This window comes from Phoenix dactylifera, chromosome 12 (assembly GCF_051530095.1).
Source record: "Phoenix dactylifera cultivar Ajwa chromosome 12, Ajwa_hap1_PhDact_Kaust_v1.1, whole genome shotgun sequence".
NCBI classification, from domain to species: Eukaryota; Viridiplantae; Streptophyta; class Magnoliopsida; order Arecales; family Arecaceae; genus Phoenix; species Phoenix dactylifera.
Window position 1 is genome coordinate 27,708,586 of NC_143201.1, and position 27,884 is coordinate 27,736,469.

Consider the following 27,884-nt stretch of genomic DNA (forward strand, 5'->3'; position numbering starts at 1 on the left):
AGATGAAATTTAGGTTAAAACTAAAAGGGACCTTTAGAAGAAAACAGGCTGAAGATACTACTAGATTTGATTCCTATAAAAAATCCAGCTCTATCTTGCTAGATTTTCCAAATAGATCTCGAGGTTTATTTTATCCTAACATTTAAACCCGTAATTTAATAGAATGTTAGTCAAACCTTTAACCTTAAATAGGATCCAAATATTACATCAGAAAAATTTCAAAAATGATTAAAATAACCTTAAAAGCATGTTTCGCTATTCCTACGAGATTAGACTAAAAATTCTTATCGGATTTGTGGATTAGAGCTTCCTCTGTTTAAGGGATTTAGCTCCCACTAAATTAGAACTGAAGATAGGAAAACGCCTGCTTCCTCATCTCGCGATTGAACTTTTGGCTTTGTTCGAAGATGGTTTCTGGCCTGCCACTTTTTTGCTCTCGAGTTTTAGCGAACCACTTGCTCTACTCCTACATCTGGACTTTATGGTAGAGACGTTCCTTGCTGTCATTCCTTGTCGATGATGACTACGATGACTCTTCGATATTGATCTCGGTAGATCGGTCAATGAAAGTAAGAAACAAGAGCTTAGCCTCTCATGAGTAGTATGGGGTTCTCGTACCATCATCACAAACTTGTTGCATGCATTAACAAATCGCTTTACCCGGACAATAGTTGCAAGGTCAACGTTACCTTGTGTTTTGGAGGTATTGATTGTGAACTCCTTCCTGTCTTTTATGAGATGATACTTCTTCAGACGCCAGTAGATATCTCGATCCCAAATGTACGGAATCATAAGAAAATCCGATAAATATCTAAAAGAACTACTTTTCAAGTTACCTCATCACTATACCTTTTAGATATGACGAATTTGAAGGAACACTGCTTGGTGATCTTCAATTCGACGTCCTTCTGAATCCAACCAAGACGGTAGGGACGTGGATGAGGCTTAGTATGCAATCCTAGCTTCTAAACCATATTTTGAGAGATGAGGTTCTTCTGGCTTCTAGGATCTACAATAGCCTCCATAATGCTCTGTTTCATCTGGATCTTCAGGTGGAAGAGTTTCTCTAGATCTGCTTTAGTTGCTATCTCGAGTTTTCTCGCCATCAGGCTCAATTTGAAGTTTGCTTACTCAACCTCGGGCAGCTCCTCAACTTCTATCGCATTGAGAATCGTCTTTTCCTTCCTTTTGGAATCCTCATGCTTCTACGCCTTTCTTATATTTCTCACCTTTTTTTTATCTTTTCTAGGACGATTCTTCTCCTTAATCCCCATGGCCTTTATGCTGGCTCCGCTGATGTCTTCAACTTTGAAGAGTTTCAACTTTTTTCGAATACTCTCATGGTGGCTTCCAACGTATTTCATAAAAACTATACGATTGTTAATATAGATTTCAAGAGAGATTGCTTGCATGTGGAACTCGTTGGTGTAGTCCTGGACAGACTGATCATACTTCTGCCATAGGTATTGCCACTTGGTCCACCGATCCTCCTTGTGGCCGATTGGATAGAACTACTTCTTGATTAAGCTCTTGAATTTGTTCCATGTCAGATTTGAAATGTTGTTGTTCCTCATGTATGAATTCCACCAGATAAGAGTATGGCTAAAAAGCTTGAGACGGGCAAATGCTACCTTCTGGACACTAGAGTGTCTATAGATAGTAAAGTATGTCTCTAACTGATCTAGCTAGTTATATAGCTTCTTTGCATCAACAATCTCGTCATATATAGGGATTTTGATTTGAGCCCCTACTTTAAATGGTTGAAGAAAGAGAATTTTTGTACCGGTAGGTTTTTCATTTTTATCCTCCTCATTGGATGGTGGATCTTTATCTCGAGCCATAGGAGACAGCTTCGCAACAGGAGCTGCTAGTGCTTATGCTGAAGGTACTGCCAATCTAGAGATGATCTCGATGAGTTGAAACATCTTATCCTCTAGTTGTATGAGACGTCCTTTTGTCTCATCATCCATGGAGGAAGAACCAGTAGCCATACTCATATTTGCCTTTCGATGTATTTGAAACATGGATAGCCTTTCTCTTGATTGCTTGTATGGCTTACGCATCTGGACCATGAATGGAGGCCATCTCTAATACCAACTTGATCTAATCGGAGAGAGAGAAAACTTTCTTCAACATGCTCAATTTGAATATCTCAAAAGAAAACTAGAAGAAGATAAAAGAATTGTAAATGTATAGCTTAGGTTCACTTTTCTTTCATTGATTCTCACACCTCCTAAACTGAGGATATGGCCCGCTATTTATAATATTAGCGAGGTCCCCTCTTTCACAATTTAGGTTAAACTCCTCTCCTAGTTCAAATAGGACTAGGTATCCTTAAAAAATATGACTAATAGAAATTTTTTAGAAAAAACAAAAATTTAGAAATATTCTAAAAAAATAAAATTTTTGAGAAGATAGATTTTGAAGCTAGTTGAATCTTCTTAATTTTCTTGAAACATGCATATATGGATTAATAAATGGCTTTTTCTTAAATTTTTTTTTGCAAGCTTTAAAAGTTTTTAGAAGTCTTTTAACTAAAGTTCTATTATCATTCTAAATAGATATCTTTTCAATCTATGCAATATAGAAGATAAAGATATTTAAAGTTTCTTAATTTTCTGAAACACTCACATATGGATTTTTTATTAAAAGATTAATAGATAGCTTTATCTTAATGATTTGTTGCTGAATTGATGACATTTACTATGTACACTCGGCGATATTCGTTATGTATGCTTGGCCATGATACATGCAATCTCTGCTGAAAAAACCACCTTTTATATTCAAATAATAAGTAGTATAAAATGGCATGTTTTTAAAAAAAATTAGAAGTTTTTGATTGAAGTTCTGTTTATCATTCTAAATGGATATGTCTTCAATCTATGTGGCATAGAAGATGAAGTTATTTGAAGCTTCTTAATTTTCCTGAAATACTCATATGTGGATTAATAGATGGCTTTTTTCTTAAATATTTTTTTATCGAAGATGGAAAGCTTTTAAATTTTTTAAAACTCTCTCCATTAAAGGTCTATTTATCACTTTCAATAAATACCTCTTCAATCCATGCACCTAACAAGATGAAGGCATTTGGATCTCCTCAATGCTCTTGAAACACCCATATGTGGATTAATAAATGGCTTTATCTTAAGAATTTTTCATTGAATAGATGGTAGATTTTTTTAAAATTTTCCAAAATCTTTCATTTAAAATTTTATTTACCATTCTAAATTAATATTGCATCAATCTATGCAGTACAGTAGATAAACATACTTGAATCTTCTTAGTTTTCCCAAAATACTGATGTATGGAATTTCCTAAAAAAAATTATTAGATAATTTTATCTTAAAAATTATTTACCTAATAGATGTTATATTTTTATTATATGCACCTCATAACAACTGAAATGAATAATTTTTAAGTTTTTATATTAAAAAAAGAGCCAAAATATAGTCCACCCACCAGATGAATCCGCCACCGCATTCTAGATGGCGACATCCATTCTATTATTCTTAACGTCGAATTTTCCTTTGACTTTCCAACTCCTCCTCAACGGTGGACCCCACAAACGCTTCAAACGTCCGCACAAGCAATATCGAATGGTGGTTATCATAATAATACCGGTTCCAACTCCTGTTTGTTCCCGTATTGGATACGTCCTCGAATACTTCCAAACGAGATCACGAGAGAGAAACGAACGAGAGAACGGCCAGGAGAAGGAGAAGGAGAAGGAGAAGGAGAGGGAAACGGACGGATTCCGTACCAAACCCCTCCTTCTCCCACCCTTCGCGACGAAGATAGATAGATTCTGTCTTCGAGGGGGGAGAAGGGGTACCGTACGAGTCTCCAGATGCCTGGCTCCTTCCATGTACGCTTCGCGTTATCTCTTTCTTTTCCATTTAGAGCTCCGTTGTCTTTTCGGATTTTTTGAAGCCTAGGATCAGGTTTTTTTTTTTTTTCCGTGATTGGATGCCGGAAAAAAAGTGTCTTCTTTTTTGAAATCTTTGACGTTTCTTTAAATTTTTCGAGAAAAGAAGGATTTGATGTGATTTCTTCGTCACTAGGGGTAATAATGGTGGTGAGTTTGCATGTTTGCGTCCAATGGGACTCTTGGTGTCGCCTTTTCTAATAAATTTTGCTTCTTGGGTGGTTTTTCCACCCCTTTTTATATAATTATTATAGGATTCGTGAAAGGGCTATCAGAGGTGGGGATTTCTTCTTCCTCTGCGAGTGGGGCTCTATTTTTTTTGTTTTTTTTTTTTGTTTGATTATGGATTCATCTGGTGGAGGCCATTGTAGGGAGGAGTTCTCTTTTTTGAGGGGTTTGATTGGATTGGGCGCCTTGGATTGGCTCCTGAAGGGGTTGACGTGGACGGAACTGGGTTCCAAAGCCCTTCTTGACGTGGGATCTGGGTTCTTCTCTCCTCAGCTTCTTTGAATGAGGGCTTCTTGCGTTCGAGGCTCTGCGGAGGGAATTTAATTGGTTTTGGCTCGGATTTCGGGGGTATAATGGAGGAGGAGAGCTCCTCTTGGGTGAGGAGGGCGAAGTTCTCCCACACCGTCTGCTACCGGATGGATTCTTCTCGTTTGCCGGCGATTCCGCTCTCCAGCCGGGCTGATCGGGATTTGGAATTGAAGATAAAGAGCTTAGATATTTCTTCAACGGCAAATCGAGACATGGGGCTGAATCAGAAGGGCTCGATCCGGTTTTCTTCTAGCATGCCATCATTTCCTTTGTCGTTGCAACCTGAGGGCAATAGCGGTGTGAGGTCGCAGAGGTCTAGTTTAAAAGATTCTAGCTTTTCTTTTCACCCTGATATAGATTCTAAATCAAAACAGAAGAGTTTGAGTTCACCGTCTTCTAGTTCCTCTAATCAAGATCCTAAACTGAAGACAAAAAGTTCGAATTCTCCGGCGAGGTTTCCCTTCGATTCTGTTTCTCATAAATCAGGCCCATTATCAAATCAAAAGGAACAGGAATTCAGACCTAAGCGGAGATCTTTGTCTCCACTTCCAGCTACCATCCTTTCTGACGCCTTTAAAGCAGGTAGGGCTAGCAGGGAGAGGTTCTCAACGCCACCACCTAGCAGGAGGGGATCAGACAATAGTGTCTTGGGCAAATTGTTCTCTAGGGAAGCCCGTGATCATAATGCGCTCAAATCCAAATCACCTCCCTTGAGTCCGCTCGAACACTTGTCTTCTATGAAAGCCTTGGAAAAGCGCAAGAATAAGAAGGAGACTCCATGGGCAAGATATTTTGACCATGGTGGAGGGAGGGTTAATGCTGTGGAGACCACGGATCAGTGGACGGTTGATCTTTCCCAGTTGTACGTTGGGCTTAGATTTGCTTCGGGAGCTCATAGTCGGTTATATCATGGCATTTACAAGGATCAACCTGTTGCTGTGAAAATTATTAGGCAACCTGTTGAAGATGAAAATGGAGTGATGGCTACCCGACTGGAGAAGCAGTTCACTAGAGAAGTCACCTTTCTGTCTCATCTCCATCACCGAAACGTAATTCAGGTAGTTGCCAGATATCTGTCTTTTGTGTATTGGTCATGACTCTGCTCTTTGTTTCCATTATATATATTTTGTCAGCATGATCTAATATGCTTTCGGTGCTTTCCTCTTCTGATGACAATTGATGAATACATAACTAGTTAGTTTGCCTGTATGTAGCTGTATATGTTTGCAGAAGTATAATGATCTCCAAACTTATATACGTGAAAGGGAGAAAAATATACATCTTGCTGAGGTGGCCTTATATAGTCGACATAATCAACTAATGAGCTCCCAATGAGTGCTATGTTTGTGCTCTAATGATTTTTGGTCAAAATACTAGCAATACTCTATGCTCTTGATAATTTGCAAATTATGTGTGGAGTGTTATTTGCTATTTCTATCTCAGTTGGACTTCATCGGTGGTTTTATGCATGCTGTTTCGAGCTTGTCAGAAGTTCCTAATGGACTAACATAAAAAAGTGAGGTTGGGAAATTTTTATATGTTCTTTAAAATCTAAATCCTGAATTTTAAAATGAAATTAGTATATATGCCATTTCCTTGGCAAGATGGGTGTCTGTGGATATACTATTTACTTGAAAATTCTTCTGATAAAAATATGAATATAACTCTGGATTTAGCGGAGTTGTAAAAAAGGGGGTGGTTTGTCTCGGTCTTTTGGTGAAACAGTGGCGCAGTCATAAAATGGATAACAAAAGCCATTTTATACAAAGTTTTGTGGAACAGCTTCGCAAACTTTTAATGCTCAAGGCATCCGCCATAATGTGGCAAACTAGGGGAAAAGGAAGGTGGGACCATGGGTGGTTGCATATGGAAACATTTCATATAGTATTTATAATGTGCATGTTAGGTAGGGCCACCACCTTCATAAACTACTATAGCTAAGTTTGGGATGACTACGGGTCTTCTCTCTATTGATTTGTTATATCAACGCTTATGCGGTACTTCACAATCTTGTCTGACTCTATGTATTACTTGAATTTCTACTGTCTCGTGCAATCTTGTATGGTGATGCTCCTTTCTGCCACCCTCATGATTATCTCTGGTCTGGTGCAGCTGGCAGCAGCATGTAAGAAACCACCAGTCTTTTGTGTAATTACTGAATATCTTTCTGGAGGATCCCTCAGGGCATTTTTACACAAGCTCGAACACAAATCCCTTCCTCTGCAGAAACTTATTGCAATTGCCCTTGATATTGCTCGAGGAATGGAATACATTCACTCACAGGGAGTTATTCACCGAGACTTGAAACCTGAGAACATTCTTTTTGATGAAGATATGTGTGTAAAAATTGCTGATTTTGGAATAGCCTGTGAGGAAGCATATTGTGATATGTTAGCTGAGGACCCTGGAACATTTCGTTGGATGGCACCTGAGATGATCAAACACAAGCATTATGGACCGAAGGTAGATGTTTACAGCTTTGGACTAGTATTATGGGAGATGTTAACAGGAAGAATCCCATATGAGGATATGACACCCATCCAGGCTGCTTTTGCCGTGGTCGATAAGGTATGCTCTTCAGTTATGGTGGATGCTCCTTGTCTCTTTATATCTTTCAGTTCTTTAACCTTTTTCTTATACATACATACATAGCATTTTGCATATATTGCCTTCAAGCATCTTTATTGATTACTGTAATTTATTGATGCATCAATATTTGACATGAATCTTTCACGTGTTTCAAAGGCCTGCTGTCATCTACTGAGCGTGTTGCGGAGAAAGAATCACACACACACACACATATATATGCTGCATGGTATAATGTTTTAATAGATCTTTTGAATACATTTTGTGACACTTTTCATGTGAGCACCAAGATTTTTAGTTACTCATATCAAGATTTGTACATAGGAAGCTTTGAGCAGTCTAAAAGTAGCGTAGCGGTGATCATAACATGAAACAACTACAACTGCGAAGTCTCCTATCAGATTATTATTAACTGGAACTAGTATTTTTTGGCTGTTTCTCGTTAGTAAGTTCAGTGTGCTACACAGTGAAGTGGAACTTGTATTAGATGTTTATGTTGATGTTCTGCTATGTTTATTTAGTTTCTTGCGACTCTGTTTACCTTCCTTTTGGTTTTTCTAATGCCAGAAGTATGGATTTTTTCAGAACTTGAGACCTATCATTCCTCCTGACTGCCCGGCGGCCTTGCGAGCCGTGATCGAGCAATGCTGGGCATTGCATCCAGGCAAGAGACCTGAGTTTTGGCAGATTGTGAAGGTGTTGGAAGAGTTTGAATCTGCTCTCGCTCGAGATGGCATGCTGGGCCTGGTTCCGAACCTGACCTGCCAGGATCACAAGAAGAGGCTTCTTCATTGGATTCAGAAGTTAAAACCTTCGGATGCTGATGGCTCAGGGCAACTGGCTCCCAAATTATTGTAACAAGTACTTTCCCTCCTAATTTTTGTTAGCTCCCTTTGTAATTATGTTCATTTCTAGAGCCTCATCTGGGAAATAAGGACCATGGATTGATTCCCCCCTCCCCCCCCCCCCCCCCCTTCTTTGTGGCTACTAGCAATCTGGTGCATGCAGCGCTCATTTAAGAGAAATAATAGCAGTCAAAATAAGATGTTATTAGATATATATTGTATTTTATTATTTGGCCTTGGTAATCAAAAATAAATTAAAATATAAATCAAATATAGAAACGGATTAAAGAACATAAATTAGTCAACATGAAACTAAAAATCTATGACATAGAATAAAAAATAAAATGAAATAAGAAGACATATAAAAGAATGAAAAAATGGATCACTTGAAGAAATAAATATTTAAAGTATAGTAAAATAAATAGAATAATAAAATAAACATTCAAATAGAAATAAAATTTAAAAAATTATAGAAAAGTATAAATTGGTACAAATGTATCTAAACCAAAGAATAACAAAAATCAACAATATGAAGAATTCAAAATAGGAAAGCGAGTTAAATAAATAAAAAATATTAAGTAATTAATATGATAGTCAAAATAAATCAAAAGGTTATATGTATTAGCAAAAAGAATGGATCAATTAGCAAATAATATAACAAGATATTAATAAATTAAAATAATATAAAGTAAAAGTTAGACTTAAAAATAAAATCATAAAAGTACAAATTTTGTTAATAAAAATAAAAATAAAAATGTCTCTAAATATGAAAAATAATGAATATAAAAGGGACAAATGAACTACAATAATTGAGTATATATAAGAATAAACTGAAAACAGTGAATAAAAGCATAAAGTAATGTTGATGAAGTTTACTACAGAATATGTATCTAAATAAATAGAGTTGTAGCATTTAAGAGGAGATGGGGGAGTGGGGAAGAGAGAGAGAGAGAGAGAGAGAGGGAGAGAGAGGATGTGGAGGGGAGGCTGGAGAGGGGAAGGAAATGTGAGGAAGAGGGAGGTGGGGAGAGAGAGAAAAGAGAGAGAGGGGAGGGTGGAGAGGAGGGCTCACCCTTTAGCAAAAAGGAGGGCTCACCTGACACTGAGAGCGCAGAGAGCAGAAAGTAGTTATTAATAAGGTAAACTTAATGATAGTAGTAGCAGTAATAATAATAATAATAATTAGTAGTAGTAGTAACAACAAGCAACAATAACGATAATAATAATAATAATAATATTGTATATATGGGTAGATATGGTATTTGATGCTTTATACTTGGACCAATATTAGGCTGCTTCTGATTTGAGTCCGCTGCATTCTCCCTCCTCCCTAATGGAACAGGCCACTTGAAAGGTTCTTGATCCTCACAATTCTTGGTTGCTCTTCTTGGAGTTCGTCCATTTGGCAGCAAGGTTTTAAATAATACCTTATCCTTTTATAGCAGATTTCTATTAAAACAATCATTTGTCATTATAACTGTGAGGATCCGTGCGAACGTGTGTTTAGTCCTACATCGGTTATTCGCTGGGTAAATCTTGAGTACTTATACAGGATTAAGAAACCCAAATAATAATTTCTAGCTAACTATTTTGGATGAGGTACTGAATTGTTACAAATGGTATTAGAGCGGATCCGGCCCACGGATCCATTAGGGCTGACCACGGGTCAATCGTGGTGTTTGTGATTAGATTAAATAGATTTGAATCTTTAGCCTGACAAGAACATCAGGGCTTAAACGGGAGGAGTATGTGAGGATTTGTGCGAGCGTGTGTTTAGTCCCACATCGGTTATTTGCTGGATAGATCTTGAATATTTATACAGGATTAAGGAACCCAAATAATACCCTCCGACTAGCCATTTTGGTTGAGGTCCTGGGTTGTTACAATAACAGTCAAAATAGTCATTATTTATCTCCAACAATTTAGATATGTAATATTAAAATAACAAACATTATAACAAAAATATTGGACAATAATGAAAAAAATTATGGTATCATTTTTTCTCACTTTAAAATAATAATATTTTTTTAAACCGTACTAGAATCATAATTTGCAGTTAAGATTGAATTTGGAAAAAAATATTTTTTATTTAAGAGAGAGTACAAGTAAAAACAAGGCCTGGTATTTAAATTATTACGGTCTGTTATAATAATAATAAAAAAATGACTGCTATATTTTTTATATTACTAAATTTAGTAATATAATAGGAGGTGTCTGAAACTATTATAATAGCGCTATAACAGTTAGTTACAGCACCATTATTTAAAACTATGCACAGCAGCATTCATAGAAATGGAATGTAGTGGAAGCAAAGGAGCGAATCATGCGGCGAAAGAAATCGGAGAGAATTTTATGCCATAGTAGGTCAAGTTTGTTGCATGAGATGATCTTTCAGATGGTCTCTCTCTCTTTCTTTTTCTTTTTTTTTTGGTTCTTTTGTCAGTGGAACATATATGGAATCTATGAAGAGCTTTTACCAGACATTGTTTCAATTCAGACCCTTGTTTAAGAGGGGTCTGAAAGCTCGGATGGTGACTAGGAGAGGTAATAAGGCTAGATGCTTCTTACTTTATGGATCCAGCGAAAACGTGCCAAGGTTGATGGTGGCTAGCCATTTGTGATTAGGGACCACTTTGGTAGGTTGATTGCGGCAGGAGGGCGGCGCACGCTAGGACTCACAGTGGTCGGGGCAGAGTTGCAGGCTGCTTGGGAGGATATATCCTATGCGTGGCAAGTACTTAGTGTGGAGCGGGTTTGCCTTGAGGGAGACTCATCTATGGTTATCAATTGGCTCCGAGGGGCGGATCGATTTGGAGATGGTCATCCCTTCATTCGGGAGACTCGTAGGGTGGCGCGGGTGATGGGCGATGTTCAGATAGGACGTGTTCAGGGAGGCGAACAGAGCTGCAGACTGGGTCGCCTCTTTTGTTGCTCGGCATTCTAGAGATTTTCTTTGGACGTCTGTAGAAGACGTTCATCTTTATTTACAACTTTTACTTTCCCGCGATTTAGCAGATTGTACTCATGTTAGAGTTATATGAAATAAGTAGCCGCTTTTACAAAAAAAAAAAACGTGCCAAGGGATTTATCATCCAAATAGGTTAGGTTATACCTTTAGATAATATACTACATATTTTATAAAATAATTAAACTTGAACTCGTCATAAAAGAAATTATCTCTTTTTTTTTCTTTGAGAAATCTTTTAAGAATGCAAATGAAAAACTTCTTTTAATAACTTGGAATTAGCTTTTCTATAAACATGCTGGGCCTGGGCCTGAAGACAAAGTCGCCACTTGACATGCCTGAAGACAAAGTACAAAGTGTAATTACATCGATGCATTTAAAGGTGACAAAAATTGAAAATAGTAATGCTTTAGAGTCACTGGATCTGATTTGTTGAGGAGTCTGGTTTACATTTGAATCCATACCTTACCCATTTAAGAATTGGATCGTACCAGTTTCGTATGAGATCAAGTTGGGTAGAGATTGGATGCAACTTGGATTGATTACGGATCTAGCTTGATTGAATACGAGTAGGACCAGGTCGACATCTTGAGGGGGTACCATTATTTAAGAAGTTCAATTCTCTTCATGCCCTTAAAATTATTCAACAATGATATAAATCCAAAGTATAACTCATAAGATTTATAAAAAATGTGGGGGATATAGGCATAAAATTTATATAGTATATTAGATAAATTATCAGGTACAGGTCGAGTGATGACCTGGGTCAAGTAGGATCTAGTAATTTTTCAATAACCTCAAAATCGTACCTAAGAGAACATATAGATCTTGCATGCCTTGCATTTTACCTATAGATAGATTAGTCCATAAAGTGTCCATGTCGGATTCGGATGGAATTCAAATCGAGTTATAGGTTTGCGTGTCTCGTTGACAACCCTAACTGAAAATTGTGCTCGATATTATTCTTTTACTGCATTTTTTAATTACATATTATGTTTTCTTGGAGCCCAGCTTCATGCAATAGCCTCCAAGACATGTAACCACGCAATTTCGACCTTTTCTTTTCCCTGTCCATCGCACCATGAAAGGGGCTATATTTCTCATAGATTTTCCCCCTAGGCTTTAACTGTTTCTTTTTGAAAAGCAAAAAAAAAATCAACCATGGTATTGAGTCCTGTACATAGTCTAGACCGAGGCTTTCCATTTACTTGCAGCCTCGAGTAACGATGGATGCACAAAAAAATCACCTTGGATCCACTGACACTAGCTTTGCAACTTAGTGTGTGCAATCGCTTCAGTGTGCAAACACATCCATAACTAGCATCAATTCAAGCAAATTAGAATCGCCCCCCTTACACTACAGGATGAGGGATATTTCCGTGTGCACAAAATGGGCATCTGACAAAATTATTTAGAATGCAGAAAGCTATTGGAATGATCTCAATTTACCCTGAACTTCCTCTCATACCTCAAGCTCCTAAGAAAATCAAAGATGGCGCATGCCCAATCAACCATCGGGTTGGTGAAGTCCTCCAACCAAAACCAACCCAAGAGAGATGAAAAGCTAGAACGATGACACTACAAAAATAGACCCCAGTTCAATTTGACATAGATGGCTAAGTTTCACCTCAATTAATAAATCACTTGTTCATTACAAAGATTCATACTAGACAAGCAATGCAAAGATCTCTATACATCACCCTGACTGCAATCCCACCCCAAAAGCCAAGAGATCCACAATTCCCCAATTCTAACGAAAGCAGCAGCGGTCCTCTTGTTCGACTTCATGTTCCATCAAGCTTATAGCTTGAGCAGTCGTTTCTGCAGGTTTTACTGCACGGCACCACGGTTTGAAGTAAAAACTGGAAATGGTGGCCCACGGCTGGAGGGATAAACTGGAATGGCACCAAAATCACTAGGCTTGGCACCAATTTGGTTACCATTGCCCTGAACTTTCCTAACTTTTGACTTGTCAAGCCGAGCCCGTCGGAAGACTTCTTGGATCTGGCGGTCGTGATCCTTGAGCATCTGATCAATATTGCCTGACGGGCGCGGTAGCGGCCCCGAATAATGGATCTTGTTTCCTTTAGGTCCGTAACTCTGCTGCTGCAAACATAATATTTAACAAATCTTGTGTCAGGGCCCATGAACACAAATTGCAAACAGGAAAATAATAACATACTGCACCTTCAGGTGGTCTTAAAACACAAAATATAGAGCATGCACAATCACTTGTCTGATTAGATGGCAACATGTGCGAGGTTAACACCTGCTAAGTTAATAAATTATGTACTTGGAAAGCACCGAACCACTGACTTTTATTAACATTGGCGCCATTATAAGAAGAAACGATCCTACCTGGCTCCTATGTATGAGATATCATATCAAGGTCATGTAACATCATAAGAAATGAAGTAGGGAGAAAATTAGATCCGCATTTTCAAAAACCTCAATCGGAGTCAGAAAGGTCAAACTCTAGCAAATTTACCTGTATTTAACAAATGTCACATAACTTCAACAAAATCATGACGTCTCATTAAATAAGCACCTTGCATAAGCAACAGCAATGCAAGTGTTCATGCTTCTATTTTAACATATTACAGCTCATCACATCTGCCTCTCCATATGCAATCCATCCGTACAGAGTCCTTTTTGGAAATCTTATTGGTCACAGGCTCGGGAACATGTTTCAATCGATAAGGAAAAATGAAACAACCAGGCCATGGTTACTAATATATAGAACGTCTGTTTTTGCATGTCCCAATTTATTACTCTGTAAAGGTAATACTTATGTTTCTTTAGAAAATAAACCAACAGTAAGCAATAAAATATATTACTTGATGCAGGCAATTTGCCTGGATCTCAAGCAAGTGATGGGGCCCATCACCCAAACCAAACGTTGATAACCTATCAATCACCCTAAGAAGACATCGATATCAACAAAGATTCACCCATCCTTCTATAACCTATTGAATTCAAATCAAATTAAGATAGATGAAAAAATCGTAGCAGCAGTTCAGACAGTTATAACTACTTACAGTATATTGATCCATGTTGCTGTTCCTTTCATCTTCTTTCCGATGATATATTTGAGCATACTTTCTGGTTGCATCTGAGGGTTCGTTACTAGATTCGGACAACCTGCCTGTTGGGGCAACTTCTTCTAAATGAGCACCAATTTTTTCACTGTTCCTCCTTGCTGCCACAAATCCAGACAAAGCTGATAGGTTAGCAACTGCAGTAGCCTTAGGTATGTCATCCTCATTCTTCCGAGCTTTTGACCATTGACTTCGATGGACCAAAGGTCCAGAATGGGATGACCTATTAGGATAACGAGACTGAGAATCCTCAGTTGCTTCTAGGACATGAGTTGGTCGAGGTGGCTCTATTGGAAATCCAGAAGCAACTTCCTCCTGATGTGGATTGAACTTCTCACTTCTGCTTTTGGTATTGAGCTGGCCTTGCCTTTTCTGGAATAACAATGTACTTTCATATTAAAATTATGCACAAGATTAAAGAATAAACTCTCCAAGTAGTTGAAAAAATTCCCATCGAATATGATCAAATGTAATAAGTTTTAAAATAAAAATGAGAGATTAGTATAAAAAAATACTATGCCAACAAACCAAAGAATTCCACAGCTACACATGCTGCAAAAAAAATCTAAACAGCAAAGCAAATTTAACAATCTAATCTTGGACATCAAATAATTTGATGGAAAGTCTAGTCTAAATTTATTAGATTTGTCCTGATCTTAATCATCCCCAAAAAAATCTCACCAAGGAATGATTAGTAAAGTACGAGGAAAAGAAATTGGAGTTAAATGAAGAAAATAGAATATTGTAGCAGAACCTGCAAAAAGAGGGTGGATATTTCCAAGTCTTAAGCAGTATGGATTATTGATCAATAAAAATCAGCCAACGCTGTACCATGTAAAAACTTGAAGAATGGCAGAGAGAAGTTCTGTACAAATTGTGGATAGACATGCAGACAACTGGTCACTCACCAGATTGATCCAGAGGTCTAGTTGAATATATCTTAGTATTATTCTCTCACTATAAGTTCTAAAATAATGTCTCAGTAAGCAAAGAAAACCCGATTCCACATTTCAGGCTTTAGAAAGTGTTGGAAAAAAGCAACCCAAGAATTTATTGAACAAGGTTCTTCATGTGAATCTAATCCTAGTGCTCAGAAGATCAGTGCTTTGCTGGGTCCAAGGATTGCACAAACTGTTATAGGAATGTATCGTCAGGTTCTTTCTTGTGCCTATATTTTTGACACGTTTATATTTTAGGTGAAAATATTTTAGTCTTCTGCAAGACCCATAAGAACCGCGGGAAGAGAATGGGATGGGGAGGGGAGGATATTTCGTACTCAGCTCATGACGATTGAGCAGTTTTATTCACTTATGTCAACTCCTCTCTCTTGATTAGAACAATGTAACTAGACAGAAAAAAGGTCAAAGTTTCCATAATTATTGATTCAGTAAAGCATTAAAATAAAGGAAAGATACAGGAGGGAAGAAAATGAAGTTAGCAGGCCAAGGGACTTGCAAAGCAAAGGTATAGTACATAATAAACTAAAGAAACTTTAATGATAATGAGCAGGCGTGCTTGTGTGTGTTATGTGTGGAAAAGAGAGAGAGAGAGAGAGAGAGAGAGAGAGAGTTACCTGCAATGATGAGGCTAACTCAGCATTGGCATCAGGTGCAGGAATTACTCTAGACTCTCTTAGTCCTCTCTTTTCAAGGTCAAGTCTATGCACCTTGCCTCCTGCAGCCCCTTGCCTGATAATCAAAATTAGGTAGTCTCAGTATTACAACTTTAGTAGGACAAGGCTGTAAGCTAACACCAAATGAGAAATACTTTAAAAGTACATATTCTACAGAGCTAGCCCTAAGCTTCTATTGGACACCCAAACAACTTTTGAATTATGCTTAGGAGGGAACAATCCAAGTAATATTATCTACTAAAATCTGTCTCTGGTTCAGACTAACCAATCACTTTGCTGAAAGGCTACATCAGAGTACACATAATGCAATGCTTCAAAGAAGGAATAAAATGATGTCTCAAGTACTTGGCAGGTGTTAGTAAATAAGCAATCTGAGTCATTCTTGGTAGGAAAAATTAACTAATGTTGAATCCACATAAATACCAAGTTATATGTTCTTAATTTCATCATAATATCTTTAAGATGACAAAAATTGATCTGAAATTATGTGAAAACTTAAAACTTAAGTTTAAGACTGCTTGCTGACAATGATAGAATAAATATACCTTTATTCTCACAATGTAAGAAATATTCCAACAAAATGCATGAATGTTGTGAATGCATGCATGAGTATATATATATTGAAAAAAAAAAAGAAGCAAAAGCACAAACAAACTCAAAATGAAAGAGGTTTTCAAGGGTCTCATCCTTCAAGACCTACCAAATCTAAATCCCATTTAGCCAAAGAACTCCACAGTAAAGAACTCCCATGGAGTGGTTAACCAGGCTTACTTATAACACAGAATTGAAAAAATTCAATGATTCCACACAAACACTCCAAACTCCCCAAAATATAACATGTTATAACATTAGAATAGACTTGGGTTTATGACACCTCTCCTCCAACTTTACCAGGGCTTGTAAAAAGGAAAAAAAAATCTCCCTCAAAACAAACCTCCTAAATCTGAAGATAGTGCTCCAAACACCACCTTCCATGCATGTATTCTGAGCTCAACCATATTATGCAAATAGAAAATATACAGGTATATGGTACAAACCTTCGAGCTTCCTCATCCCGTCGTTTTGCATCAAATTCTTTGCTTGGAGGATATTTAGGCAAGCTTGAAGGATCACAAGAAAGTGGTTTCGTTGTAAAAAACTACAAAATAAAGAATAACTAGCTCATTTTATTTACAAAAGGAAAGGGCACAAAACAAACTGCCCATAATACAAGAATTTAAAAACAATTAACTGATCCAATAAGTAATATTTTATGTATGGATATCCCTCTTACAAATTAATACCAGCATGGTAGAAAGGAAATAAACAGAGCACATTGCACTTAACATAACAATGTATGTATAAACAACATACAAGGAAAGAAAATTGCAGGAACTCAAAAAATTGAAGCAACTCCTCCAATTACATGATGATGGACAGGGTTAGCGATAAAGACAAGGATTCATTCTTGAAAAGTACAAAAGCATTTGGCATGCGCTGCAGCTTAGTATGCAATTTGGGAAATGGCATCTATCTGTATGGCATCATCCTGACAGCTGCAGCACCGCAGACTGGTCTCTTTCAGCATGAAAAGAGAGAAGCTAATTCGTAAGTCTAGAAACACGATGTGTTTGACTAATTGTCTCCTCTTAGCTTCAATTCCTTCCAGAAAAACATCTTGCCATCTTGCTTCTAAAGTGCATTCCTTCATTGAATTGTTCTGAACTAGAAATGGTCACCATATAATAACAAGGAAACTTGCAACACCACAGACTAACCCCTGTTGACATATCTTAAAACGCAAAATGATGTACCACAGGTAATCATGTTCCATTGCCACTATCTCCAAAGCCACTTAAAAAGCAAGGCTGAGATGAGTGTTTTTAAGCAAGTTATTTTCAATGCACCATCTTTAGAAGTTTGACAACATCTTGCACATAAAAATTCGGTATCTGCCTTAATGATCGAAACTCTCCAAAGAAAGTCACTCAGAAGCTTTTTTTTCTTCTAAATCGTAGACTGGCATCATGACAGAAGGAAAAAGTAGAGATCAGTCTTAGAACAAAGAAGCATAATTTCTTCTTCTGATTGCAATCTTAAACCCAATCCTTGAACGTAAGGAAACCCAAACAGGAAGAGAATACAAGAGAAGTACTCAAGGACCAAGCATAGGATGTGCACATATTTGGTTTCGCAATTCAGTGTGTTTGACAATTTTGTTGTTCGACAACTCTAGGTGGAAAAGGACAATATAAGCTTCTCGAATTGAATACATGAGTAGCTGAATAAAATAGATAGCATGATGTTAGAAACATGTAGGACAAAAAAATTAGTTGGAAAAAGCCATTCCCTTGATGAAAGACTATTCCTCGTTACTAGCAGATAAACAATTCCTTTAAACCTTTCCTTAGAAACCCACCTTCAATTGCATAGCAACAAGTCTTAATCTGAGAATTCACAGAATTATGAAATAAAGGAACAGTTTGAATTTATTTACTGAATTCTGATGAGCGTGCTCATCTTACATGCAGAATCTGCTATTTACATATGATATAATATTGAATAATCGGACAGGTTTCAATGCAAGGTTTACATTATGGAGAATAAGTCAGACTACAGTAAAATTAGGACATGGTAAATGGAATGCATTCCCCTGGTAAAGATTGTTCTGAAAGATGAGTTCTCTCTTCAATATTAGGACAGGTAGTTGATCTAGTCTTTAGATTCAACCACAAGCTTGTGCACTTAAAACTTAGAATTTTGCATGATATGGTAATATCTTAACAAATATCTTGAGCAAGGATCGCCGAACCGGTACCGGTAGGCATACCAGTCGACCACCGGACCGGTTCGGCCCGATACCGAACCAATACCACTGGTTCGGCCTGTTTCACACATCCAAAAGCCCAAAAAAAATTGGAACCGGTGCGAACCGACCGGTTCCTAGCCGGTACCGGCCAGTACGGGCCGATACTATTTTTCAACGCTGAACCAGACCAGACAGGTTCGGTACAAGCTAGTTCCGCATTTCTTGATCTTGAGAAAGAAAATTAGTAATATTGAAAATGCAAAACAAAACAATACTTCTCTCATCCTTTTCAATTCTTAAGCATCGACTTACACTTGACATCGTTTAAGACAATCCCAAGAATAGTCCATATACGAAGACATAATTGTCATCAATTATAACAAGTTTCAATTTACTGTAAACTCTCTCAAATATTTTCATAAAACATCATGCATTAATGCTCCCACCAGCCCATTTCATCCAACAAGTTATAAATACCTTGTGAACTTTTGTAGGAGGAAATGAAAGGTGAAAGACAAATTATAAATGTGAACTTAGATACCTAAGACAAGGCATATTGGTTATGCAAGGGTATATGGTGGAGCTAAAGTCCTACATGTACTCAGCTAAATGCTGCAAGGATCTGGAAGGAAACAATCTTAATTGTTGAGACGAAGTTCAGTAAAGGAATAGGATAATAAGCAAAAAAAATAGGAACAAATGTTTAAAAGGAGAAATTGCATGGCATGCTCCTAGGATACTGCAAGAACTCCAATCAGATGAGAGCTAGATTGCAAAAAAATCACAGGAAACTATCTTTTACAAGCTTTAAATACTAGTGAGCTAAAGGAGAGGAAAATAATTATAAATGATACTTGAAAAGCAACAAATGTTGCAAAATAGTAAAATTAAAGGATCCTTATAATCCTAATGGTAGAATAACCAAATAAGATTACAGCAAACATGTGAATTTTTGGATCAATACCAAAAAAGGATCAACAAGACAGACTCATATAATGTAATTAAGAACAAAATGTTTGATATACGGTAAAACCACAATTTGATGATCTCCAAATGGAAAAAGATCTACACACCTCACTCTTAAGGGCAGAATCAGAAGTTCCACGATCTGCTGGATCTATTGAAAGAAGGACATCCATTAATGCTAAAGCTGATGCAGGGAAATCTTTAAATGTTTCAGCAACACATCGCCTGTAGGGTTGTTGTGGTTTGAAAATGGTGGCATGAGGCAATTTAGATTTCCTCCAATATTCATCAGAAGGTGAACCACAAAGCTTGAATATTTTGTGTAACTGCTCCACCTATAGAAACATATAAAAAACAGTTAACTTACTGTTAAGTTAAAGTCATCATAATTCTAAAAGAAAGCTCAAATAAACTATCTGCAAACTATCATAAAAATGATGATAAAAAATGAAAATACTTATCAGGGATGGATAAATAGATATGTCTCATTGACTTATAACTAGAAAAGATAAGGTGAATATATGAGCTAGACCTTCGAAGTATGCATTTCTAATGACTACTAGACTTTTAGATGTACTTTAGGTGATATAACATTTCACTATAATAAAGAAAGGAGCGTGCCTCCGTTCTTCCCGGCATTATAGGCTTGCCTGCATATAATTCAGCAAGAATGCAACCAGTGCTCCACAAATCCACAGCAACCCCATAACTATTGGACCCAAGTAAGAGCTCTGGGGGTCTATACCACAGAGTAACTACACGGCTTGTCAATGGGTGTCGCTGATCAGGATCAAAGAAGCTTGCCAAACCAAAATCTGCAATTTTTAAGATGCCATTATTGTCAATTAAGAGATTGGAACCCTTAATGTCCCGATGCAGAACCCCACGACTATGACAATGATCAAGTCCACGTAGCAGCTGTTGCATGTAACATTTAATCTGTAAAATGAAACTAAAATGTTATAATCTACATGATTATGCTTCAAAATGTTAGTAAATGCATATAATTCCTTACTAAAAGGCTAGAGCATTCTTGCAACCATAAGACAGCACTATAAATGCTCTTCTTCCATAATCTTATTCAAATGTGGAAGAAAATTATATGTATACCATAGTCAAGCTGTATCAGGGAAGTAAATATTTTTTTCCCATTTAGAGATGGTAACAAGAGGAGGGGCAAATAGATATCGGCTGCAGTTTTTGTAAAAAATAAAGATTTTAGCCATCCTAGGTACCTGGGGTTCAGTGAACTTGAGTCCAGGGAAGGAAGCGAGCCCAGCAAGATCGTGTTCCATATATTCAAAAACAAGGTATAAACTGCAAGACATCCGTGATGTTACCAAGCCTTCCAACTTTATTATATTTGGATGGTCAAGCCTGCGCAAAATGAGAATCTCTCTAGCCATAAACTTTACACTTTCGGGCTCCAGGTTATCAAACCGCACTTTTTTCAAAGCGACAATTTTGTCATTATCAAGATCACGAGCTCTATAAACATTACTATAAGTTCCTTGGCCAATCTGCATAATAAGATGCCATTACAAGACAAATATTCTTTAAAATTGTAACAGCAAATTTTATAAGACAGATAAAAAAAGTGGGAAGAGTCTTAATATACTTGTTTTTATTGAAAGAAGAGTACCGCACCACCAAGATGCAATTTAAAGCACTGATCAGCAAAGAGTTTCTGAAAAATATTCGCAATAAGCAAAATTTTGCATCCACCAAAGCATGAGTACAAGCTAGTTCATCATTTTATGGTCAAAACACCTCCTTCTCTGTAACAAATTCTTCAATTATACAAAAAAGAAAAGAAATGATTCCAGGCCTCCTGAAACTAGGAACATAAACATCCTGCACTGACAGTCTATAATCAAAAAGCAAGCATGAGGATTGTATTATACATCATACTCAATGACAACGAAGTACACTGGCCGTTATCTGTTGAAGAAGATGTCAAGCATTTGAGTAACTCCACAAACAACTCAGTTTAGATTATCATTATCAATATGCGCTAAATTTCTAATTTGGCAGTTCAGAATACCTCAAGGTTTTGCTATAGTCCTTTTCAATTGCATAAACATTACTAGACATGTCAAGAGATGGTTAACTTTGATAAAGGAACCTCATAGAGATTATGGATGGAAGTTTTCTTATTTATGTCAGAATACCATCAGTCATTTTAAAAAGAAGAATTAGATCCCAATGTCCAAACATCATCAGCCTTTAAAATAACTATTACAGTAAGAAAATCATACTTCTGTTAATGAAGTAACCTCCGAAAACCAGACATTTGCTGTCATTGTGAACATCTAAGTCTACAAGCTTGAAAATCAATTCTTTCTGAACTTAAGATGATGCTCCATGATTTCTGCATTCAAGTATTCGAATCCACTGGTTCAGCTTAAAAGGAACATATGGAGTCAAAAGTGTACAAATACATGAACCACTACACTGTCCTACAAGAGATTAAAAATGTTTCCATCAACTCTAGTCCCTCATTTGGCCATTTTAGTGGATGTCCCAACCCTTGTCGGTCCATTTGCACCTTGTCCCATCCTGACACTCACAAAGGAAAGAGGGAAGAGAGGGGGGTGGGGGGGGTGGGGGAGGCATAATAAACTTGGAATGAAACCTATCTTCCAAGCACTTGGACATTATGACATCACCAAGAAGTTTAACATGACATGAGCAAGCATAAAATGAAGTTTTTTAACTTCTCTATTTATATAAGGGGCATGGAGCAAAACTTATCTTTCTGCACCACAAATCTATGTAGAAATCTCACTTCATTATTATATCTATGCTGGACATGAGACCTATCTTAAAACTCTTGCACAAACAAAAGATATCCTTCCATCTTATCTACCTGCACCACAAATCTATCTAGAAATCTCACTTCAGTATTATATCCATGTTAAACAAGAGACCTATCTTAAAACTCTTGCACTAACTAAAGATATTCTTCCAATTTCTTGAAGTGCATCTTAGAAGCTGCATCATCCCAACCATTTTTCCGTTAGCATATCTGTCTACCATTGCTTTTTTAACAAAATATCTTCTTTCATAACCAAATAAATGAAAGCGCTGACTACAGTTCACACAAAGCCTCACACGAAACTCCTTTGATTCTAACCCTAACAACAGATCCATTTTGTTGGCATGGAAGCTCCATCTATAAGTTTAAATGTTTCCAAGTTTGGCCTCCAAGGCCTTAAATACCCTCAGTTGGTTCACATGGAGAACAGCAAGAATATCCTACCCCAATAGGAAACAAATCCACATCTTCCAACTAACTGCCTCCATGTGTTTCCAGTATTACGTTAAAGGGCCTCGGATTTACCCAATCTCAATCAAAGGCCTGAGAAAAAAATTGACAGTTTCACAACCTCAATCCCCAACAACTCAACACAATCCTCCACTCTGTTTTCATCCATACAGGTGCATATCAGGGATAATGCTGAAAGTCACCTGCAACCACAAAACATATCCTGTGGTTGCTTAAACCCCTATAGTTAGATGCTCCTACCATCAACTGTATGTCTATATTAAACAGCTTGACCACAGTATAAAAAGAAAGATCGACGGAATCATGGTATCATAGGTCTTTACATGGCCCAAAGAGACCTTCAAGGACCTCCATGTTGTCTACAAAGGGGTTTTGCATCCCCTTTGTATCTCCAAAAAGGCGAGGTATGGAATAGAACAATCATTTAGTGCACCTCTTTCCATCAACCTCAATCACTTATATAGGGCTTTAATCTTCTCCTTCCACTCACAACATATAGTTAAATATAGTCAGGTCTATCTAGATCTCTACCTGTGAGCCACGCCTTCTAAGCAACCATTCATATTCCCTTGTGAGGCAATATCCCAGTTAAAATTCTTTCCTCCTGGATAGTCTTGTCAATTCCTTCAAAGAGGCTATCAAGCCACTGTTTAACCTCCTTTTTCTCAATTCATACTACAATTCTCAGTTCTCACTATATTTGTTGCAAAATGTTACGTTTGATCCACTATTCACCATGTTATCATTTTCCCTCTAGATTACATAATTTCACCACCTGCATTCAAATTTCAAAAAAGTTTAAGCCCTAATCCTCCTAACATAATCTAAAGCAACTATTTTGTGATCAATGGTAGGTGAAGGAAACCGATATATTGGGCTATTATGAAATGTTAATTCCACTTAAAAAATGAAGAAAAAAGTTCTGGCTTTCTTCCTTCAATTGGACCAAGTGAATATATAGCAAAGCAACATGAGTTAGATAGATTTTTCTTCTTTTAATAGTATAAAATAAGGCACTTATACCTATAAAAGTAGAGCATATAACAATAAAAACAGCACTTCCTACCCAACAAAATTCTCCTACTTTGCCTCTCCGACTTTTAAAGTTAACAAAACACAGCCAAAAAAAAAAAGCAGGCTCGCTTTACAAACTCTCTCAATCACTCGAAACAGAAACTTGTCGATACATTGATATTTATCATAAATGACTATTATACCACTGAAATGTCTGCATATTCCCTTTCCTTTGCTCACCCATCAATCCAATCACCAAATCCCATGCATAATATCAACACTAATCATGTTGTTTTTTTTTTAAATCATGAACTGAAACCCTAAAACTTATTCAGCAGCATATTAACCATCTCACACTAGCCCCACAAAACATTATACTTCAAAAAACATATCTATATTTGACTAATCACCTCAAGATATCCCTTTCCCTATTTGAGAATTTTCTAGTCCACCACCTTGCTGATATCTATACATTCAAATCCAAAATTAACATGTTTCCAATTCCAATTTGACTTTATACTTTGAGCTTCTCTCACTGAATCAATTCCTGCGGTCTTGGTTGTCTCCTATTCCAAAGTTAAGAATTTTGTTGTATTATCAGTAATAACATTACAATCTCTCCAATCACCTAGGATTCCATGCTCACATAAACCAACCTCATGTGATCTGCATCAAACTTCCTTAAAAATCAAAACAATAATAAAAAAAAAAACTCTGCATACATGCACGTGTACAAAAAATTACTAGTTGCATATTAGTGTCCGCATCAACCCGCTAATTTTTCCATCCTTCAGACATGGAATTCCCAAAATGCCTTCTCTCAAACTTGGATGGAACCCTGACTTATCCCAAATAACTTGAGACTTCCATTCCCTACCTCTAATAAAATAGGAGTAAAGTAGCTTCTAAGAACACTCACTTCTCCTGAATCTTGAAGCGGCACCCTTGTATTTTCCATCAAAGATATATAGAAGCAATTATGATTTTAAACAAAACTTGTCAAATTCCAAGAAGCCATATGACCTACCCTAAATTTCCACAAGTACAAAAACAGCACACATCAAGGACTTCCTCTACTATTGACAAAAGTGAACAATCCCCAGCCACCCCAGGCCTAGAATTCAAATTGCTTCACTTTCCTCCAGTGCCACCAATCATCCTCGTTAGCCCACACCTGAAGCGAAAAAAAGGAAGAAGAAAAGGAAAAGGAGAAGAAACTGATAGTGGATATGGCAATTCAGCCGAAAGATGTTGCAAATTAGTACATAAATCTAACAACTCAACAAAAGCTTGCATTCTCAAAGAAAATAAGAAAACACCAACAAAACTATAGTCTAAGGAAAATACTAGTAATAGTAGACGGCAATATCCACAAGCTCAAATAAAGTAATCTGCTTAAAAGGGCTTCACACCCTAGCGATGAGTGTGCAATAAGTTGCCACGCCTTGAAAAAAAAATCTACTAATGATTGCTGTATAAACAAAGAACATTGGAGATGAAGATGGTATTTTTCTATCAATGATATTAAATCCGAAGCACAAACTCCTCTGAAATTCTTACTTCCACATTAAAGAACCAACTACACTCTCCACCTAAAAGTACATAACTAACCTCCTCCATATAATACAAATTGCCCCTTTTGACAAAAAAAACATTTGTACTAATGCCACTACTAGTCTTCACGCCCATTCTGCTAGATAAGTCCCTCCACAACCTATCGCAGTCTCTTCGTCAGTTGTGACAGCAAAAATTATTCAACTGGCACAAATATCCAAATGAAGTAGGCAATGCCTTAAGACTCCCAGACATCACTGCACTTCAAAAACAAAGAGAGATTTCCTTCTGAAGTGGGATCATCAACTTATTTCAACATAATAACAGGCCATGTTCTCCTAAATACAATCCCTGTCCCATCTTGAAGAACCCAACAAACACGATCACTCCTTACAAACCCTGAAAAGTGCTCTTTTGAAAACAAAATTGGAGAGACCCACCATACAGCAGAACAAAGAGGCATTCAGCCACCTACCTCATGAATTATCAAACAACATGCTATGCAGCATATCAAGCATTCCCAATAATTGATTACTAACTCAAAGGCACTGTCTGTTCAAATAGAGTGGTTTATGAGTTATGACAACCCGCTGGTAAATTCTTGTGAATACAAGGGCAATATGGGATGTTAACCCAAGAAAGTCTGAATTTGGCTATAAATTATCAAGTGACAGCCTCTGTACTTATAATTCCTTTATCAAGAAAATTAATTAAAAAGCAAAGGATTTTCATAAAGTTTTATTTGTTTGTTAACGGAAGATAAAGAGTACCTCCAATGAACAGCCAAGCGGATAGAAAAGAACTCACTTTGTCAAGTTTTTCAAACGAATCCGCACGACGAGGCACCCAACCCCGAATGGCCTCTCCGGCCACAGCTGCAAGCCAGGGCGGCCACCCAGCCGCCACCTGCTCCCCTTCCATAGCCTTCGGAACACCGCTAGCCACCCTCATAGGATGGTTGGAATAAACCTGCCTCTCCCTCCTCCTCTCAGCATCCTGTCCATTAGCCCTAATCGGACCACTCATGTGCTTCTTCTCCGCCACCAACACCGCGCCCCCATCTCCCCTAACGGACACCACCTCCTCGCGACTCAAAGAAGACACCGTCACCGCCGCGGAGGCCGCGCGCTCCACGGAAGACGAGAGCTTGGCCGGCGCCACCGCCTGCACCGTCCCCGACACCGAATGCGGCGCTGGCGGCCTCTCCCTCGGGCTCTCCCTGCTGTCCTCGATCGCGGAGGGCTTGCCACAGGCGCAGCCCATTGCTTCCACGGGGGAGAGAGAGGGGGAATAACACGAGCCCCCGGCTTATTTACAGAAAAACGCCTCCAGCCGTCCCCCGATCGGCGCCCACGCCACCGCCTCCTCCTCCGCCGCGTCCATCCGATTCGCGGCGGAGAGTGAAGCCAAACCCGCGGCTTTTGATCGAGACGCAAGGAGATCGAATCACCAAGGGCGCGAGAAGCGAGATAGGGAACACCTAGAAGCTTTTTTTTTCTAGGGTTTTTTCGTCTTCTTGCTTTCTCCTCTTTGGATTACTTAAATAGGATCTGTTACCTCAGCTATTAGGGCAGCCCAAACGAAATTTCCGGCAGAGAATATTTAACTTTCCGTTCTATTTCCTCCCGGGAGCGGAGCTCTAAGTAATTACAAAGGACTCGTTTGTTTCGGGCGAAGGAGGGAAGGCAAAAAACAAGTCAACGAGAAATTAAGAAATACTGGTGTTTAAAATTTTTCAAAATAAAAAATAAAAATAATTTTTTTATATTTTATAAAAAATATATAGAATATGAAAAAACTTAGTTTTTACTGATTAAAAATTTAAAAAAAAATCTAACAATACACTTTAGATCGAATGAAATAAAATATTTTTTTTATTAATAGTATGATAAATATTTTACATAATTTTTTTAAAAAAAATAGATGCTAAAACAAATATTAGTCATTCTGCAATAGGCATGTTAACGAGCCGAGTTGCTCGGGCTCAACTCATACTCAGCCCAGTAAAAGCTCGGCTCGTTAGTCAAACGAGCTTGAGCCCGAGCCTAAAATGAAACTCGTTTAAATTCAAGCTCGAGTTCATTTTTGGCCCGTTTTTGAGTCTCCCCTCCCCTCGCGCTCCTTTCCTCTCCCGAGCCCCAGCCCATATCCGCCGTCTCTTCCCAGCCTTCCTCCCCTCTAAATCCTTCTCCTCCTCCTCCTCTTCTCCCACTCCAACCACAGCCCCAACTCCCACCCCCGAAGAAGACCTCGTCGGTCTCATCCTCCAATAGAAGACCCCCTCTGCCGCCCTCCACATCTTCCGATGGGCCGCCCGCATCCCCTCCTTCCCCGCTGCCTCCCCTGCCCTCCTCCGATCACCCTGTTGCCGCCCTCTGCCTCCTCTCCACCCTTCCCTCCCCTCCTGACGACACCACCCTCGTCTCCCTCATCCGTGCCCTCTCCCGCACCGGCAAACCCCGCGCCACCTTCCTCGTCCAGCACGACATCGACCTCGCCCGCGACTTCTTCCGCCGAAAAATGGCGACTTTCGGCGTCCACGACGACGAGCGGACCTTCGGCATCCTGATGAAGGGCCTCTGCCGCACGAATCGGATCGCCGAGGCGTTTAAGCTCTTGAAACTCATGAAAGACAGCAGCTTGATGCCAAACCTGGTGATCTACAACACTTTGATCCATGCCCT

General features: G+C 38.1%; 2 protein-coding genes across 5 annotated transcripts; one reads left to right on the plus strand and one right to left on the minus strand.

Moving 5' to 3' along the window:
• Positions 1-3,598: 3,598 nt before the first annotated feature.
• LOC103710248 (serine/threonine/tyrosine-protein kinase HT1-like) lies at positions 3,599-8,107 on the plus strand. 2 transcript variants are annotated; one of them, XM_039130364.3, is made up of 4 exons: positions 3,599-3,865; positions 4,180-5,520; positions 6,575-7,030; positions 7,634-8,107. In XM_039130364.3, the coding sequence occupies exons 2-4, from the start codon at positions 4,507-4,509 to the stop codon at positions 7,904-7,906; spliced, it is 1,743 nt and encodes a 580-aa protein (XP_038986292.1). In that variant the 5' UTR covers positions 3,599-3,865; positions 4,180-4,506; the 3' UTR covers positions 7,907-8,107. The 2 variants fall into 2 exon arrangements, with proteins under 2 accessions (XP_038986292.1, XP_038986291.1); XM_039130363.3 differs by having other exon boundaries at positions 3,637-3,865; positions 4,297-5,520.
• Positions 8,108-12,460: 4,353 nt separating this feature from the next.
• LOC103710246 (putative serine/threonine-protein kinase At1g54610) lies at positions 12,461-26,873 on the minus strand. 3 transcript variants are annotated; one of them, XM_008795903.5, is made up of 8 exons: positions 26,008-26,873; positions 20,579-20,863; positions 19,965-20,282; positions 19,451-19,678; positions 16,627-16,727; positions 15,530-15,644; positions 13,897-14,328; positions 12,461-12,964 (listed from the first exon to the last, which is right to left on the minus strand). In XM_008795903.5, the coding sequence occupies exons 1-8, from the start codon at positions 26,461-26,463 to the stop codon at positions 12,689-12,691; spliced, it is 2,211 nt and encodes a 736-aa protein (XP_008794125.2). In that variant the 5' UTR covers positions 26,464-26,873; the 3' UTR covers positions 12,461-12,688. The 3 variants fall into 3 exon arrangements, with proteins under 3 accessions (XP_008794125.2, XP_008794126.2, XP_038986293.1); XM_008795904.5 differs by having other exon boundaries at positions 12,461-12,961; positions 26,008-26,838; XM_039130365.2 differs by lacking the exon at positions 19,965-20,282 and having other exon boundaries at positions 26,008-26,851.
• Positions 26,874-27,884: the final 1,011 nt, after the last annotated feature.

Bases quoted from the DNA above. Each gene is read 5' to 3' on its own strand.
- LOC103710248 (XM_039130364.3), top strand. From the start codon at position 4,507: ATGGAGGAGGAGAGCTCCTCTTGGGTGAGGAGGGCGAAGTTCTCCCAC. The intron at 5,521-6,574 runs GTAGTTGCCAGA...GGTCTGGTGCAG, and splicing joins ATCACCGAAACGTAATTCAG to CTGGCAGCAGCATGTAAGAA. The intron at 7,031-7,633 runs GTATGCTCTTCA...GGATTTTTTCAG, and splicing joins CTTTTGCCGTGGTCGATAAG to AACTTGAGACCTATCATTCC.
- LOC103710246 (XM_008795903.5), bottom strand. From the start codon at position 26,463: ATGGGCTGCGCCTGTGGCAAGCCCTCCGCGATCGAGGACAGCAGGGAG. The intron at 20,283-20,578 runs GTACCTAGGATG...TTCATTTTACAG, and splicing joins TCAAGTTCACTGAACCCCAG to ATTAAATGTTACATGCAACA. The intron at 19,679-19,964 runs GCACGCTCCTTT...ATGTTTCTATAG, and splicing joins TAATGCCGGGAAGAACGGAG to GTGGAGCAGTTACACAAAAT.